Here is an 18,953-nt window from a genome sequence, read left to right on the forward strand (position 1 = left end):
GCTTATTACTCAGTTTCTCTTTTTTTCCCGGGTGGAGGTCAGTCTGTCCAGGGGGCTATGCTGCTCTGGCCCAGGCTTGTCTGTGGGGCTACCGCGGTACCGCGAAGCTCACCTGGTCCGCGTCTTCCCAAGCCGTACGGGCGCCGGCCACTGGCGGCCGTGGGGGCCCTCCTCGTTTCTCTGTTTAACGTGAAGTGGAGATTCTCTGCACCGGCTGGAGGTGTGGAGGGGTCAAAGTTATGCCTTTTCTCGGTGATTATGCCTGCAAAGTGTCTGAATTTCGATTCTTTAAAATGCTTAGGTTTCTTTTCTGACCCAGGACCATCCATCCATCTTGGTGAATAATCCACATGCACTTAAAAGTATGTGTACTTCACTATTTTGAGGAAAAGTGTCATACAAATATCTATTTGATCGAGTTTGTTGATATGTTATGCAATTATTTAGTATTTTTATTAATTTTCTGTATGGTTATTCTATGTTGCTGAGAAAGAAGTGTTAAAGTTTCCAGCTATAATTGTGGCTTTGCCCATTCCTCTTTTTCAGTTCTGTAAGTTTTTAGTTCATGCATTTTGAAGGTCTAATGTTTGATATGCATGCATTTAAGAGTGTTATCTGTTTTGGTGATTAGCTCTCTTGTCATCATGGAATACTGGCTTTCTGACAGCAGTACATTTATTTTAGTGCTATCTTTTCCATCCTTCTACATCCTTCTGCTTTTAACGTGCCTTTGTTATCATATTTAAGGTGGGCTTCTTGTATACAGCATAGAGTTCGGTCTCCCTTGTGGTTTTGATTTTATTTCCCTGACAATTTCTTACATGTTGAGTATCTTTCCATATGTCTATTGTTTTTCCATATGTTTTCTTTTTTTTAAGTTCCTCATCGAGTTTTTGTCATTTAAGAATTTGAGTTATGGGCCAGGTGTGGTAGTGCACATCTGTAGTCCAGGCTGCTCAGGAGATGGACATAGGAGGATTGTGAGTTCAAGACCAGCCTAGGTAAAAGTTAGCATGAGACCCTATCTGAAAAACATAAAACATAAAAGCAAAAGGACTGAGGATGTGGCTCAAGTGATAGAGCATTGCCTAGCAAGCTCACGGTCTTGTGGTTTTTCTTATTTCTTGTTGCCTTTAACAAATTTGAGAAATTTTTCTTCTATTTCTCATTTGCAGAGAATTTAAAAAAATATCATAAATGGGCATTGAAATTGGTCAATTGTTTTTCTGTATTTACTGAAATGTTTGTGTGATTTTTCTTCTTTGTCCCATTATGACAAATTACCATTATCGATTTTCAAATGTTAAATGTTGGTTGCACGGGTGTGTGCATTTGAACTCTTGGAGGAAGCTCCAACTAGTTATGATATGTTGTCCATGTTATATATATTGCTAGCTTCAATTTGACAATCCTTTTTGTTTAGGGTTTTGGTTTCTTAGATACTTACTTGTAATTTTCTTAGATACTGGTCTTGTAATTTTTTCATCTTGTTATGTCATATTTTGGTATCACATTTTTCCTGGCTTTATGGAATGAGTTGGGAAGCATTTTGTGTTTGTTTATTCTTTGGAAGGGTTTAAATGAGATTAGAATTATTTCTTTCTTAAATGTTTGGAGGAATTCATCTGGGTTTAGAATTTTCTTTGCGGGAAGATTTCTTATTAAATTTTATTTCTTTAACAGCCAGTTTCAGTTAATCATGGTTTTCTAGGAGACTATTTCATCAATGTTTTCACATTTACTGGCATAAGATTATTTATAATATTCCTATTATTATCATTTTACTGCCTGTAGGATCAGTGATAATGTCTCTATTTCTGTGTTATATATTGATGATTTGTTTTCTTTCTCTCATTTCAAGATTTCTTGATCAGCCTCACTAGGCATTTTTGAATTTTATTAATATCTTCAAAGAATCAACTTTCATCTTTTTTGGTTTTTCTCTTTTGTTCATCTGTTCTCTAATTCACTAATTTTGACTCTTTATTTCCTTCTATCTATGTTCTTCAAGTTTAACTCACTCTTCTATTTCTAGACTCAAGTGGTAGCTTAGATCACGGATTTTAAATATTTCTTCTTTCTACTACATGCAATTAATGCTATAAATTTCTATCTAAGCCCTGCTTAAGCTATATTTTATGCAGCATACATTTGGTCCAGTAAATTTTTTATTCTTTTTAAATTTTTACTTTAATTTTGAATTAGCACGCAATAGTTATACTTTTTGAATTAGTATACATTACTAATACACTGTGGTAACTCCATATATATGTATAATATACATACAAATTCACCCCTCCATTCCCTTCTTCCTCCCCACTTTTATAAACATTGTTTGGTGGGTTTTGATCTTCTTCACTCCTCAGTATCCTTTTCTTTCCTCTTCCCCCTTCCCACTGATCCCAACAGGTATTCACTTTTTACACTACCCCCCACCCTTTTTTTTTATGGCACTTAGACTTTTGTTTGGCACAAGGTGAAAAATAGTCTCTTAGGAATCAGGGAGGAGTTTAGTGGAAAATGACACTAGAAAGCTTTGTAAGGAGACTGTAATGTTCCATATCTTAATTGGGGTATTGGATATATAGGTGTGTATATTTGTCAAAAAATATAATGTGCTACACTTAGAACTGAACTGAATATAACACTAGAAGATAAGGCTTAGACAGGTTGATTGACCTATCAACATCACACACATCAACTGAAAGAGCCAGGGTTACACCTACATCATTGGAATCAGTGCAGGTGCACTACCACTTACTTATCTTCATAAATGTATGCACATATATGCATGTGGGTGTATACATACATATATATCGAGAGAGAGAGAGAGAGAGAGAGAGAAAGATAGCATCTGCTTAATATAGTACATACTACTATGCATTAACAAAATGTGTTATCATCTTGGTGTGAATTGACTTAGTTCTCAGTAAGCTTACCTTATTACCATCAAACAGACAGAGGCGTACATGTCTGCTGAGAACCTGTATGCTAGTTCCTGGAAGAGGAATCATTTTACAGCTCCATAGGGTCAGAATCAATGAGACACGACTTGGCCTTGAGCTAATCTGAAAGAAAAATTAGTTATAAAAGGTTGTTTTATTATTTATAATACAAATATATTTTCAAAGCAATTTTTGTAAGAAATATAGACCAAAAAAAGAAGGAAAAATTTTATACAAATATATACATGAGAAAAGTTTCAATATTCTGTTCACTTAACATCAAAACCAGTCATTTCAGGTAAAATTTTCATAAAGTTACATTTGAAATGGTTGCATTCTTTCTTAATTACTTAAAACCTGCAATGAAAAGAACTGGTAGGACTAGCAAGTGAAATATATGACTTGACCATGGAATCACAACATTCCCATTTCCAGGCTCATCCCCATACAATGTGTGTGAGCTTAGATGATTACCATAGCATAAAACCAAGACCCAGGGCATTAATATTATCCAGCTAACTCCTCCTTTTGTATGGATTCCAAGCAATTACCAGCATTGCTCCTTGGCTTCTCATGTAGAGAGAATGTACTGACTACTTGATATGATTGTTCAGATCTATTTCACAGGTATAGGAGAGATTGTGAATAAATAAATTGGCATCCTGTTTTTTCATTTCTTAAGAACACCTTCAATTAATCAAGCCTTATATTCTGCTTTATGATCATGGACCTTTTCATTCAGATATATTATATTACAAAAAATAAGACTAATAGGTTATCATCTTTTTAATATAAAAAAGTGAGAGCTGAATATTTAGTTCTCTAGGCACAAATTCATAAAATTAAATGTAACTTATTCTATTATTAATACATTAAACAGACCTAATATAACATCTTTGAGATACTTAATACTAAGAAGGCTCCAGGCAAGGCTTGGGTTGAAAGGAAAAAGGGCACTCAGGTTTTGTATTACCCTTCCTCAAATCCTGACCACACAGTCCTTTTACTCTTCCCTGTAGGCTGTGGAGAAGGAAGGGAGAAAAGTAGAAACAGGCAGAGCAATGGTGTGTCCTAATGCAGTTTATATCTGCTACAAACAGACATGAGTATCAAGAGTATGTCATATTTCAAATACTGCAATTGCAAGAATCCTTTGTTCTTAGTGCTATCCTGAAAATTATAATCACAAAGTTCTGTCAACTTACTTATTCCTACGTTATTAAAATCACATTACCACTGATGATGATGGCACTCACTGGCTGTGCTAGTCAGCTTTCCATTGCTGTAAAAAATATCTGAGAAAATCAACTTATTTCAGCTCTCGTTTCAGAGGTTTCAGTCCACAGTCAGTTGGCCCCATTGCTGTTGGTCTCTGGTGAGGCAGTATATCATGGCAGGGAGTGCATGACTCACATTATAGCAGCTGGGAAGCAAAGGTGGGAGAGGAAGGGGCAGGGATCCAAGTATCTCTTTCACCCCCAGTGACTTAGCTTCTTTCCACTAGGTCCCAGCTCTTAAAGGCTCCACCACCTCCCAATAACACCACAGACTGGCAGCCAAGCCTTTAATGCATAGGCCTTTAGGAGACACTTATCTGATCCATAGCACTGTTTACCATTTACTGAGTTCTTACCACGTACAGGCATTGTTCTAAGCCTTTATACATATAATGTAATTCTCACAACAACTCTCTGTTGGAAGTATTATCATCTCCTTTTTACAAATGAAGAAATTGAGGTAAAGAATGATTAAGACAGAAACCTAGTATTTCTTTTGAAATAATGGAAGAAAGCAAAGGAGAAGAGAAAGAAGATAAAGCCAAGGCACCAAGTCCAAGTTTTGCCTTAGCTATAATAATATCACTGTTCCAAAATTACAATATATAAATAATTTTTTGCTTTCTAGAATGCATTTATCAATTTACATGTTATTTACATACTTGTACCAGGACAAAGCCTGGAAAAGTTGTAATTTACCAATCATAAGTATACTTACAGTGCCTGCTTTAGTATCCCATACTAGATCACGGAAGGCCAGCTGTGATGGCGTGAGCTCTGGTTGTAAGAAGTAACTTGCTTGAAATTGATTCCCTGCAAAAAAATAATTTTCCCACAAAAAGAAGTATGAAATTCAAAACCAAAAATCCATAATGCTATTCAACAAACTTAGCAAACAGATATTTCCAAAATGCCACACTACTTACTAGGAACTTGATTTCCAAGACAGATATACTAGCATAAATTTACATATTATAGCAAAGTACAGTTTAAAGATACAAACAGATAAAAGATCATCTTAAGGCAGCTTTAAGAAAGATCTTAGGACTGGAATGTGGCTCAAGTGGTAGAGCACTGCCTAGCAAGTGCAGGGCCCTTGAATTGGATTCCAAAAAAAAATCTTAAGGTCTTTGTAGGCCTCATAATAAAGATGATTCATTCAGACATTTTTCTAAAGTGTAAAAATCTGTAGTACGTTTTAGAGATTTTAGAAAAAATACATGATCATTAATTTCATTTTATAACATAAAAGCATTTTATACTTTTTCATAGTTTAGTCAGGAAGAATACTTATTATAAAATTGCTTATTACTTTAAGAAATAACTTTTGTGTTCCTGCCTTGGGCCAAGTGCTATACTAGGAGCTAGAAATATAACAGTGAATGAGAGAGTTATGTCCCCTGCCCTTACTAGCTGACAGTTGAGTGAGGTTAACAAAAATAAGTGGACAAGTGAAAGCCATTAAGGTTGCTCAAGTGAATGGGAGTAGGGGAGCCCTACATTGCCCATGGCAGGCCTCTCTGAAAGGTGGGATTTATCATGAGACTGGATTTATCATAGGACTGAGGATTTTAGGGAGGACAGGGAAGAACCTTCCTGCAGAGCCAATCAAAAGTAGCCCTTCTATAGATAACTGAACAGCTCAGTGTACAGAAGATACCCTGAGCTTGCAATCAAAAGTTGTCAAGTACTGGGGAACTCCAGAATGACTAAAGAAACAAAAACACCAAATGGAGGTAACTCTTTGGAAAAGCCTTGCTCTACAGAGGGCAGACAAAGGGAGGCCTTGACTAGAATGGGATGGGGCTTGGGGGCTGGTTCCTAAAGGCTGCAGTATTAGGGATCCTGGTAATACCGATGGGGGAATAAGCCTATAGGGGGAAGGATAGGCTACAGATACAGGAAAGGGCTGATAATGAAAGGAGTCACATTTTTGAAACAAGGGAAGGGGCTGGAACCCAAAGCACAGGTAAACAGACTGGCTTATTAGGATCAGGGGTCTTTGCTCACTGCCATAGGGATGAGAAGGAAAAGATGAGCATTGGACCTTGTGCAGTATAACATGCCTGTAATCCCTGCTACTCAGAAAGAAGAGATTGGGAGGATCACGTTTGAGGTCAGTCTGAGCTAAAAGTTAGCAAGACCCCATGTCAACTACTGCCAAATGTGATGACTCATGCCTATAATCTCAACTACTCAGGAGGCATAGATAAGAAGATTGTGATGTGAGACCAGCCCAGGCAAAAAGCACAAGAAAAATAACTAAAGTCAAAAAGAGATGGGGGCATGGTTCAAGTGGTAGACCACCTGCTTAGCAAGAATGAGGTCCTGAGTTCAAACCTCAGTACCACCTAAACAAAAGATAAGCATCAAAAAACAGTGGTGAGAGTAAGTGTCTTCCTCAACTTGTTTTGGCTAAACAGAAAGATTAGGCTTCAGCCTTGTGCTTACCTACCTTCATCTAGTAGTTGAGAGAGTGTGGAAGGTCTGAAGCCTGCAGGAATCGCCCCCATCATGGTTAACACATCAACTGTGTTTATCTGCTGAGAGTGAAAACAAAATTCATTTGCTTACTTCCATTCATGTTTCCTTGCCTCTGTGACACTTTAACACTATAGCAACCACGACTCCAAGTGAAGATACAGAACATACAGACTGGGGGGAGAATACTGCAGTGTAACCCTGGTTCTTGAGAGGAGGGTAGCCATCACTGATCCTGACCTCTCCCAAGGACCTTAGCCCGCCACAGCACCTGGGGTACGGAGCTTGGTGTTCTAGACCAGCCTCTTCAAGTACATCCTTCCCCTGCTGCCCTGCTCCACAGTGCACTGCCAGTTAACAGGTGAGTTTCTATTGCACTGACAGATGCTGAGGAATTAACATGTTTTGTGTGACACACCCACCCTACACAGCATGTCCTCATAAGCAGTAAGTGGAGTAAAAAGTCAGAAAGGATACTTACTAAACTGTGAATGGTGATTGCTTATGGGGTGTGGGAAATAATTTCATTTTGTTACTTACATTTTGAAATGACAGGATTATGGATATTTCTTACTTTTCTGAATTTTTCAAATAGTCACTGAAATTTAGTATCAGTCTTCACCCCAAAGACAGAAAATCCATGCAGAATCAATGACAATAACCCCAAGGCCTCAAATCATACCATGAATGAGATTATTTTGAAGAATGGTACTTGGAGCACAGGCTTGCTGAACCAGAGGAGGACAAGTTGCTCAGTGTGTTCCATGCCTTGTACCCTATTTAAGATCTAGGCTGTCTTCCAGAGTCCCCATTCTGTTTCGAATTTGAACTCAATCAGAACTACTGGCTATCAAAACATTAAATAAGGTACCAAATGTATCTTATTTGTCAAATATAAGAGACATCATTAATGATACAGGAGCTACCAACCTCTGAGATAGCTTTCTGAACAGCACTCCAGTGGGAATCAGTTCTAGGAAGACAAAACAGTGAAGTGAGTGTGGGTAGTCATGCCTACTCACTCAATTAGGGAACTGCATTAATCAAAGAACAAAGCATATATTTGTTAATCAGTTCTGAAAACTAAAGTCTCTAGAGGAAGCCAAGCTAGAACTAAATGCAATAAAAGTAACTAAAAAATTAAAGTAGTAGTGATCTTTAGGAAAACAATAATATGAAAAGTTCTCAAGATGTAAGTATTCTCCATTTCAAGAACACCCTGGATTATTCATAATACTAAAAATAAACAAAAGTTTTCACCAGGAGTGCTGGTGCACACCTGTGATTCTAGCACTGGAGAGGCTGAGGCAGGAGGATCACCAGTTAAAGGCCAACCAGGGCTATATAGAGAGACCCTCTTTCAAAAAACAAAAAATTTAAAAAGAAATAAAAAACCAAAAAAGTTTGCTAAAGCTACTTTGTACCTTTTCTTAACTTCAGCTCCCTCTGCTATTTCATCCACCACCTCTACGTCCTCTTCACTGCCCTCTTCAGTGTCCTTTTCACTTGACTCTTGGTCTTCTTTATTATACGGCTGGAAAATCATTGACATAAGAGGTACTTTTCAACCAATACAAAAATCAAGCAATAAAAATGCCAATACTTTCAAAAGACTCAAGCATAGATGAGAATTCAGTAATGACAGGGAAAATTTTTTCAATAATAATTTTACTGTTTGAAAGAACAACAAAGACTAAGGTAGACAGCAAGCTTAACCAAAATAAATTCCAGGTGGAACTTATTCAAGTGAAAAAAACGGAGATCAAAATAAAAGAAATATAAAAGTGTTAGAAGAAAGCAGTCTTGGGATGAAGAAGCCCATTTCCAATTATGGTATCAAAACCAAAAGTCACAAATGGAAACAAAAACAGATTTAGCTCATCAAGAATGTCCACAGCTGAATGTCAATAAGGAAAATATCTGTCACAAATTTCTAAGGGTTAATGTCTTTAGTATTAAAATATTACAAAAACTCAATAAAGAAAAAAAATTTTAAACTCATTTTGGAAAAAATGGCCAAAACGACTGAAAAGACAACTCACAAAGAAGAAATTCAAATGGTCATAAAGCATATGAAATGATGCTTGACCTTATTAGAAATACAATGAAGGAAAATAAAATAGACTTTTTGCTGATCACATTCACCAAAATTAAAAATACTGTTAACCACCAGCACTGGTAAATGTAGAAGAAACAAGCACTCTTGGACGTAGGAGGTGGGAGTATAAATTGGCCAAATAAATCAAAACACCTCTGAAGCAGTGACAAACATCTAGGAATTTATCTAAGAAGAATAATGGAGCAACTCTACAAAGACACATGAGCAGACTGACCACAACAGAGGTGCTGGTTGCCTACCATCTATTCTCCACCTCTTCCTCTGTAACAGAATCCTTGACGTTAGCATTGAGCCAGCTGAAAGACTCCGTCTTCCAAGCTCTTTTTTGTAGCTAGGTGTTGCCAGCCAGCGGACAACAGAACACAACTGGAAGTTTTCTGTGTAACTTCTAGGAAACCTTCTTAATGGAACAAGCTCATGGCCATTTGACTTCTTCAGCCCCTTTCCCCTTTTGCTGTTTAGAGTAAAATACCACAGAGGGCCTTATCCACTCCTCCACTGCCCATCTCCATAACTTCCATCCTCAGGAGAAAAGCCACTTTGGGAGAATCATTTGTAACTCACAGAGGAAGCTAAATTAGCTACTTTGCAACACAACTGGTAGTGATTACAGGTTGGAAAAAACTTAATGGTCTATCTAAATGAGACTGGAATACTTGCTGCAGTTCAAAAGACCTAACACAACAGCCCTTCATCACATTTGGCAACTGAGCTCTTCAAATTAATCCAAACTGAGATGTGCTATAAATAGCTCAATGTTTTCAAAATAGTGATTATATGTTGAAATGATATTTTTAATATATTGGATAATATATTATTAAAACTGGTTAAAAAGGAATGGGAAGGAGGGAGAGGAGTTAAGAGAGTAATAAAGAAGTGGTGAATTTGATCAAAGTATATTACATACATGTATATAAATAACACAATGAAACTTCTTTATACAACTATGCTAATAAAAAAATAAACAAAATAAAAATATATATTAAAATATATAAAATATATTATTAAGAACACTTTTACTTAATGTGTGTAATGAAATGTGCATCTTTGGTCTATGTTTCTGTTCTGGCCACAGAGCTCCTAAAACCCTGGGAATTTCCTGAATGATAGCAGTGTATTTTCTTATTCCAAGTATGTCTTTCAACCATCCCAGTGTTTTTGCTAATGAGGTGACTCTAGCTGGGACCCCAGACAGCTTCAGAATGGGGGTTGGTTGCTAGAGGAAGTAACCATGGGAGTAGAGGTGGGGACTTTCAGCTCCCACCCTCCAATCTTTGGGGAGGAGAAAAGAGCTGGAGATTGAGCTAATTACCAATGTGCAATGGTTTAATTAATGCAATTAATGAAATGCCCATAAAAATGGGGCTTGGGGATCTTCTGGATTGGTAAAGACATTTAGGTACTAGGAGGGTGGCATGCTGGGAGAGGCCATGCAACAACCCTCACCAACTCAAAATACCTTGCCTTATGCATCTTGGACTGTTATTGAGTTGCACCCTTTATAAAAATCTGTTAAATGTAAGTACAAGCATCCCTCAGTATCCTTGGGGATTGGTTCCAGGGCCTCCCAGGATACCAAAACCCATGGATGCTCAAGTCTATAAAATGGTGCAGTGTTTGCATATAACCTGTGCACATTCTCCTGTATACTTTAAATCATCTGTAGATTACTTATCATACGAAATGAAAGGTAAGTGCCATGTAAAAGGTTGTTATACTGTATAGTTTAGGAATAATAAGAAAAGAGTATGTACATGTTCAACTCAAATATTTTTAATCTGTAGTTGGCTGAATCCATAGATGTGGAACCCTTGGATACAGGTGACAGGTTGTAAAGGGTTTTATACCCCTGCAAAAGGAGGGGCTCCTGGATTTGTAGCCAATCAGTGAGAAGTAGGAGTGGCTCCTGGGATTTGTGACTAGCATCTGAACTGGGTAGAGGGGGGCTGGGCAGTTTTATTGGACTCTGTCCTTTATCCTTTGGGGTCTGTGCTAACTCCAGGAGTTAGTGTCACAATTGAATTATTGTTGAACACCTGATTATTGTTGGAAAATTGATGTGAAAATGACATATATTTGGTGTCAGAGAAAAATCTCACACTTGGTGTCAGAAAACATCTCTGGCTGCAGGAGTAGTAGCTCAAGAGGTAGAGTGCCTACCTAGTAAGTGCAACTCTGAGTTCAAAGTCTAGTACCGCAAAAAAAAAAAAAAAAAGGCATCTCAATGTGGTTAATTCCATATGCAGTGTGTGTTCTGTTTCTAGCAGATTAGTGCTGATCCAACAGCTGTCTACAGCTTGGCAAAGAAAATGATCATGCTATATTCCAAAACAATAAAAACAGGCTACAAATATGCACATATGGTATGGTCCAACTTCAGTAAGAGAATTATGTATTTGTGGAAATTACCACAGAGTTAACTGTGGTTAAGTTTTACAATGAACAATAAATGCCTATTAATTGTTATAAACAGCATTAACCCACAAGGCATCTTCATTGTGAGGACAGTCCAGGGCTCACATGCATAGAAGCACTTCAGGTTCCCAGGTCCATTAATACATAATGTTTTCCCCATATCCTGTCTTTTTAAAATTAAAGCAAATTCTATATCTCAAGTCTTCACTAGTTAATGACCAAACAATATAGCTCAATATCTTATTAAAGATGAAAAGGTTTGGAAGGAGAAAAGGAAAGCATAAGCAACAAAGACTGACCTCCAGGAAGGTTCTGGGAATGAGACCTTCGTTTCCTTTGGCATTCTTAGCTATCCACCAACCATCAGGCTTCTTTTCAATTATAAGGAGAATGTCCCCTTTCTTAAAGCAAAACAAAGTAGAAGGTTTACAATAAAACTCAATAGCCTTGAGTATTACATCATTAATAATGTTCAAAAATATATGCTCAAAAAAGGTAGTTTTCTTTTGTTGGGGAATGAACACAGGGCCCTGCATGTACTAGGCAAAGTGCTCTATACTGAGCTATGTTCCCAGCCCCTAAAGTGTTTTCTTAATTCATTATGAATCCTAATTTTTATCAAAACCCTCCCTCCCACCCTATCTCTAAGTCTATGTGACTATAATTACATCATTCCTTTTGGGTTGCATAACATATATTTAAGGAATCTATGCAAATGGGAACCACTTTTTGCAGTCATTTTCAAGGCCCCATCTTTATCCAGCAATTTGATTAATATATAATTATATAATATATATTTATATATTATGCTTATGTAACATATAAAAATAATTTTATTAATATATAAAAGTTACTTAAATTTGTGAATCTTTCTTTGGAAAATGTATTTCAGAAGCAGCATAAAATTAAACTATTTTGAATGAAAAATAGTATTTATACATATATATACCCACCCAGTTCACATTTTGAGTTAAACTTATCCATGTATCAAAATACAATCCATCTTTGAAGGACAGAGACCTTCTACTACTGAGGACATTCAAAAGCAAAGACATTCTTATCATACATTATTATCTAATAATATTGATGGCATTTTCTAGGAGAATTAGAAAAAATCCTAAAATATATTGGCTACATAACATTCTTACATATTTTATTATTAATCAGTTATTAAATGTTGACCAAAATTTATGAATTCATTAAAACATCTTTGACTCATTCAGTTAGCAGAAAACACAGTCACAAACTCCTTTAAAGTCCACAACTTTATTTTTCCATTCAACCTACCACTAATTTATGCACAGGCCTAGCAAGTACAGACACAAACTCCTTTTCACTTCAATAGGAAGAAGTGCTTAACATAAGCATAAAGTGTTCTCTGATACTTTAAGGTACAGACATTGCCTGACTCTCCTGAATAACTTTATACATATAATAATAAAAAATTGTAAAATTTTACCTCTAACTAGGAATTATCAGCACTAAAGCTATTTTCACAAACTCTTATACAAGGTAACTTTAATAACAGAATCTCATATTACTCCTGTTGGTAAATCATAACTATCACTTATTTAAACATATTGTATGTTTTAAAAGTTAGTATCAGGAATATGTAATATGAATGTATAGGCAGAGTTTTCTTGTTCTGTTAGGCATCCATGTTTACCTTTAGATTAGGTTCCAGACATTCTATCTACCTTAAATGTAAGATCCCCAGCTTGCTGAGCAGCAAAATCTCCAAGAGCAATGTATTTTTTATTTGTTGCTTGTTTGGAAGACTCATGTTCCTGTTTGTCTTCCTCTTCTGATTCTTCTTCTCCACCACTTTCCTCACTTCCTTCACTTTCTTCTTCATCTTCTTCAGTAGAATCATCATCTTCCTCTCTTTCAGTAAGTGCATCAGTTCTACAAAAAGCATTTCTATAATTAGGATCACTTGAAATAACACACAAGAACAGAACATATATACTACATGTAGAAGAACTGCTCCATATTTGGAGCTAGCAAATAAAAACATGAAGGGAAAGTACAACTAATAGTTTCTACCATCTAGTTCAGCATACGTGATTTGTGGACCAAGGGTAGAGAAGTAGCTGAGGTGTCTGAGTAATGCACTGCCTTGAGGCCAGAAAACATACTCAAATCCTGGAACACCCATTTAGTAAATGCTAATGCTGCTCCAGCAGGATTACATAGTGCTTAGAGCATGGGCACTGTGTTTATCCACTCTTCCTTAGTTAGGTTTCTTATAAGCTCTCCATTTCTCATCAGTAAAACTGAGATAATAACAGAACCTGCTTCCTAAGTTTGTTGTAACGCTAGATTGAACTACAACTTGCAAAGCGTACCCATAGTAAGGTTTACATCAAAGTCAGTTATAATGTTAATGATGTTGTATGTCAGGTTCCATGTCAGACACAGGGGACACAATGTTAAATCAGACACAATTCCCAGTCCTAAAGTTTATGTTGAGATGGTCTAGGAAATGGATAATTCCAGTGTTGTTCTATAGGTTCTTCCAGAGAGGTATACATAGAATACTAAGGAATCACAAGAGAGACATCCAACCCAGGTTGCACAGGGGGATCAGAAAAAGCTTAGAATTAGGTCTTGGGGAAAAGCTGGAAATTAATCAGGCAAAAAGGGAGTATAAGACAGCATGAACAAAGAAAATAGCATTAAGGATGAAGAGAAAAGGTGAAGTGAAAGATAAGGAGGAAAGAGGTAACAAACAACACTAACTTGGATAAGTCACTACAGTCTCTAATATTTATTTATTCAATACTCAGCAACTGTCAAGTTTGTACTGGGCAACTACTGTGTCACATACACTATGTGCTTGGCTGTAACAATAAACAAAACAAAAATCTTTGTCTTCCTAAAGCTTATGTTTGAGAAACTTATCTTCAAAATGGGGATAACAGTATGTATACAAATGCAAATGAACATTGCTGACTATAAAACTAGCCAAGTATAAAATAAAGAGAAGTTTCTAGTTTCTAGGTTTTGTTGGAGATCAACTTGGTTTTGCCTTTATTCTTAGATTATGGCTGATACTCTGAGGTTATTTTCCTTACTTCTAGGGCATGAATCTTCCTATGATCTCCAATAAGTGTCTGAAGCAATCGCCAAGGTCTTTTTACTCTAATATAAATTCCAGTGGTTTTCCAGGACTGTGCAGCCGCTAAAGTGTTAGACTTCTAGCCTCTAGACTATTAAGCTCTCCATTTCCCTACAAACGCTTTCTGCCAGGCCTTCTGGAATCATACCCTGGGAAGCCCAGCAGTCCATTCAGACTTCTCTACTTGTCTCTCTTCAACTCCCTTCTCTCTATGGCACTCTAAAATGTGATTTTTGTCTCCTCAGTCCAGTGAGACTGCTTGTTCCCTACTAGAATCCAATTTCCTGTACCATAGTCCCTAAATTATCCCCAAGGAGAAAGTCTAGGGGAATGCAGGATTCATCTCACAGGTCTCCTGTATCAACAATCTTAGCCCTGCTTGCTTCATGTGTAATGCTTTCAAACACCTGACTTGTAGTTGTGGTGGGAAAGTAAGTATAATAACACCTATTCTGCCATTTTCAGTACTGAAAATCAGTAGAAATTCTAAAGTCCTTATAAGCTATAGCATTTTTCCTTGGGTACAGTGTAGAAAGATGGGTAACAAGCCAGGCATGGAGGTCCACACCTGTTATTCCAGCACTTGGGAAGCTGAGGCAGGAGGATCATGAGTTCTAGGCCAGCCTGGACTACAAAGTGAGGTAGTCACAAAACCAAAAATAAATAAACAAGCAACGTTGGGGAACAGCATTTGAAGAGTAATATGCATAACTGATTTTGGTATTTTTGCTCCCCACAAATTGGATTTGTTTATACCTATTAAGGGTTTTTCTTTTCCCTTGTTTTTTTGCAATTTGCAAAAGTTATTCTTAATGTTTTCTTCACCAGAAAAACAATGCATGTTTCTGCTTTAACTTTTAAAGAACATTTATGAGAGCAGGAACTATGAAAGAGTCAATCCAAACCATTTTCCTCTTACACATCAGCACTGACATTAAGGGCACCATCCTTATTTTCTAATGTTTTTTTCGTAGTTTTTCAGATTTTTTTTGTTTCTGTAACTAAGTTATGAATAATCTGAGGACAGAAACTATGACTTATACTTCTTTCCATCTCCCATGGAGTCTAACACAATAAATAAATGTTGACTGATTATACTGTTTATAAGTATACTGTCTTTATTCTGAATTAAATATAAAAACTGGTTGTGGCATAGTATCTAAAGGAAAAAGCAAGGGAAAGAGAGGAAGGAACCATACTCGGTTGTATTTTCTTGGCTCAGGCCCATAGCAAGCTGCTGCAGTTGATGGGTAATCTTGTCCAAAACATTGCGCTCCTCTTCCTTTCTCTGCTCATAGTTCCCAACAGGCGCAGCTTCATCAGCCTATGAGAGAATATAGGTCTATGTCACTGAAAAATTAATTTCAATTATATGAATTAAAAATTTTATATTTACACATTTATTTAAGTTATTTCAAAATTATATTTATATTTATGTATAACTTTAAAGAGTTATATTATTTTAAAAGAATAACAAAAATTCTAATAAGAGATATAAGGCAAAATACATATGAACATGAGAACACACTTACCCTAAGGAAATGAGTTTAAAAATTGTAGTTTACTGAGATGGAATGCAAACCAAATGAAAAAAATAAAATACCGCTTAAACATTTTTGGTTTTTGCCTTGTTTTTTTGTTAAGTGTTGCAGATCCTCCATGTCAAAAAGGGCAGATGCTGATAGAATAAAGGCTCTAGAGTCAAAGACAAGGGCTATTCCCAAGTTCTGCCATGTACTGGAACTAGAGACCTAGCTCCTTCACTTTTGAGAGTATCCATTTCTCATTTGTGAAACAGGACTAATTAGGTTTCCAAACTTAGGGTCAGTCTGCCTCCTAAGTTTCTGTCACTGGAGAAATCCAGAAGATTGTTACATGAAGTAACAAGGATTCCGATCTGGGCAGGAAGTGACTTACTGGTGTCTTCAACTTTAAATGCTCTGTGGGTCTCTGGCCCTGGACAGCTAGATGGAGCTCAGGCTTATATTTTAAAAATCCTGAAGGAACTGCCATGGGTAAATTCTTGTTGCTCCTATTTCTGCAAAGTCATTGATACTAGAGCTGCTGTGTGACACAAGAGATTCTTTACCACTTACCCTCAGGGCCAGAAAATGTCTCTCTCTCTACAACACAATTAAAATAAAAACAGTTCTGAACTGCAACACACATAATTTATAAAATGCAAAATTTTTAAATGGCTTTTTCTGAATCTTCAATGTTGGAGGAACTAACTACAGCTGGATGTTTTTCAGCATTTGGAGCCCTGGCTTTTCTGCTCTAAAGCACGTCTTTGGTCTCTCAGAGCTGTGGTTAGACTTTACCCCGAACGTAAACCTGGGAACTTACTGACTTGAATTCATTCCCACTTAATGATAATACTTGTGTAAAAAGAGACTTTTTAGTATTATGATTAACTATAACTTACTTTGCTTAATTTTTGAAGAGTAGTTTTATTTTCATCTACTTCCCGTTTTAACTGGATACACCTACATTTTAAAAAAGAAAATATGATTTTTTCTATTGTCAGAATTAAAAAGCTATTTTATAAAATCATTCACAGTATCTGAGTAGGCAAGGTAACTAACTGTTGTATGAATAACCTTAAAGTTTACATGAATATGCTGTTCTACCCATTAACTTAGATGATTCTCATAGTCAGGCTGTACAATAACTCAGGCTCAGAAAGCTCCAGTGACTGACTCTGGGCAACAGTTTCCCACCTCTACGTTAGGGATGAAGACTGCACTGCAGAATGCATCTCCAGTTCATGTGATTCCACCATCCCATGAGCTAGCCACGGAGGTATAACTAGTAACAGTAATAGCACAGTTGATGGCGGGCCAAGCTGATGGTGAGAAGTTTCCAAGCCTTGCCTCCTCAAAGCCTCTTAACTCCCCTCACTCCAAATGAAGAAAGTTTAAGATTCTAAAAAAGTGTCACATGCTAGTCAAGGTAGGGAGCATGAAGGATTCTGTAGCAGGCTTCTTTCCATCACAGAGTCATTTTAGTTATTCCCTACAGAGATCATATAATTTAGCTGAAGTCTTAGACACCCAAATGAGAAGTACAAAAATGACCAAGAATGGGCTACAGCTAATGACAGATTTTTAAAAATCAAATTCTTTTTCAGTATTTAGAGTCCTGTTTTGTGGTGTATGTGTGTGATTTCTTGTTACTTGAGTTTTCTTTCTCTCCCTCCCTCCCTTCCTTCCTTCCTTCCTTCCTTCCTTCCTTCCTTCCTTCCTTCCTTCCATCCCCTTCCTTCCCCTCCCTCCCTCCCTTCCTTCCTTTTTCCTATTACAGGTAAGAGTGAAATGAAATAAAGCTGTGAATAAGGGAAAAGGGGCCAAAAAAAATCCTCTATGAAAGGGGCAGAAAAAGAGAAGTGATTCTGCTGGCTACCTCCTCAGAAGCCCCTCTCCTACCCTTGCTCTTTGCTGGTCAACTGCTTCCCACTAATACCTATGTTCTCAGCCTCTGTTATAAGGAGGCTGGGCATGAGGCCTGGGCTGGTCAATCAAACATTAAAGAAGTGTGTGTGTGTGTGTGTGTGTGTGTGTGTGTGTGTGTGTGTGTGTGTGTGTACTACATCCCATTCTCCCTCAGGAGGCGTGAAGAGAATCCCTCTCATTTCTGGTGTTAGGTTAACTGATGCCTAAGGACTTTGTAACTTCGAGGAGAGACATCACTAACAACCTGAGGATGACAAAGCAGGATGCTATCCCACAGCAACTCTTTGAAGACATGGGTTACTGATCCACCCTGGGAGAACCTAGTTGCAGACGATTTGTCAAATGCTTTACTGAAACTTAGATTCAAATTTCAGTTAAGAGCCAGAGTGGAAAATGTTTTTTATACAACACACAAAACAAATAATTATAATCACCTCCTCCATATTTATAAAATTATTAAATGCTCAAACAGCTCAGATATTTAACAGTTCTGGTTTAGGATAAAACTAAGCACACATGCAATCTTCACTGCCTCCTGAAACCCCACAAAAAACAACTAAAACATTTTCAAAGGGAAGAAATCCCTTTCACTGTAGACAATGAAAGATGGATCTTGAGCCAATGAGAGATGTCAACAAATTTCTGTGGCATGGAAAAAGGATGGAAGTGTATTTTTCTATAAAGCATGGAAAAGTCACATAGGCATAAGAGGGACAACATCTGCCGAGCAGAAAACTCCAGGATTTGAATCAGCAAATGGAAGGATTTAGGCTTAATTAAAATCTGTGTAAGGGAATGATGTTCTACAGATGAAAAACATGCCCAATGGCTGGGATTTTCTTTGTATATTAATTACATATTATATTGTATCATACAAATTAAATCATATCCATAATATCTAAGTTTTGAGGTGGGAAATTAGTCTTAAAGCAATCAAAGGTCTTTATATTATTCAGGAGAGAAGTGAATGAAGAGGAAGATAGCCTTGAAACAGGTTTGTAAAACATGGTAAACTGTCAATTAAAAGCTGTAACCTCGGACAGAGCTGTGAGGAATTGCCCATTAGAGCCATGCAAAAGTTTGGGACCAAGATGAAAGGCACCATGCAGAGATAAGCACCCATTCCTGCCTTCCTTTGTCTCC

At 37.0% G+C, this 18,953-nt stretch overlaps 1 protein-coding gene across 6 annotated transcripts in view; it reads right to left on the reverse strand.

The window, feature by feature from the left end:
• Nphp1 (nephrocystin 1) overlaps positions 1 to 18,953 on the reverse strand; it is a 58,741-nt gene that overhangs the window by 32,464 nt on the left and 7,324 nt on the right. For 5 of the 6 annotated variants that reach the window (XM_074050243.1, XM_074050242.1, XM_074050240.1 and 2 more), the window contains exons 3-11: positions 16,784 to 16,844; positions 15,558 to 15,682; positions 12,935 to 13,142; positions 11,537 to 11,638; positions 8,128 to 8,237; positions 7,634 to 7,676; positions 6,678 to 6,765; positions 4,941 to 5,035; positions 2,940 to 3,068 (exon numbers count right to left, since the gene is read on the reverse strand). In XM_074050243.1, the coding sequence (XP_073906344.1) occupies positions 2,940 to 3,068; positions 4,941 to 5,035; positions 6,678 to 6,765; positions 7,634 to 7,676; positions 8,128 to 8,237; positions 11,537 to 11,638; positions 12,935 to 13,142; positions 15,558 to 15,682; positions 16,784 to 16,844 (961 nt within the window). The remainder of the gene's footprint in view (positions 1 to 2,939; positions 3,069 to 4,940; positions 5,036 to 6,677; positions 6,766 to 7,633; positions 7,677 to 8,127; positions 8,238 to 11,536; positions 11,639 to 12,934; positions 13,143 to 15,557; positions 15,683 to 16,783; positions 16,845 to 18,953) is intronic. The other variant, XM_074050241.1, reaches the window with a different exon arrangement.

Source organism: Castor canadensis, chromosome 12 (assembly GCF_047511655.1).
Source record: "Castor canadensis chromosome 12, mCasCan1.hap1v2, whole genome shotgun sequence".
Taxonomy (NCBI): domain Eukaryota; kingdom Metazoa; phylum Chordata; class Mammalia; order Rodentia; family Castoridae; genus Castor; species Castor canadensis.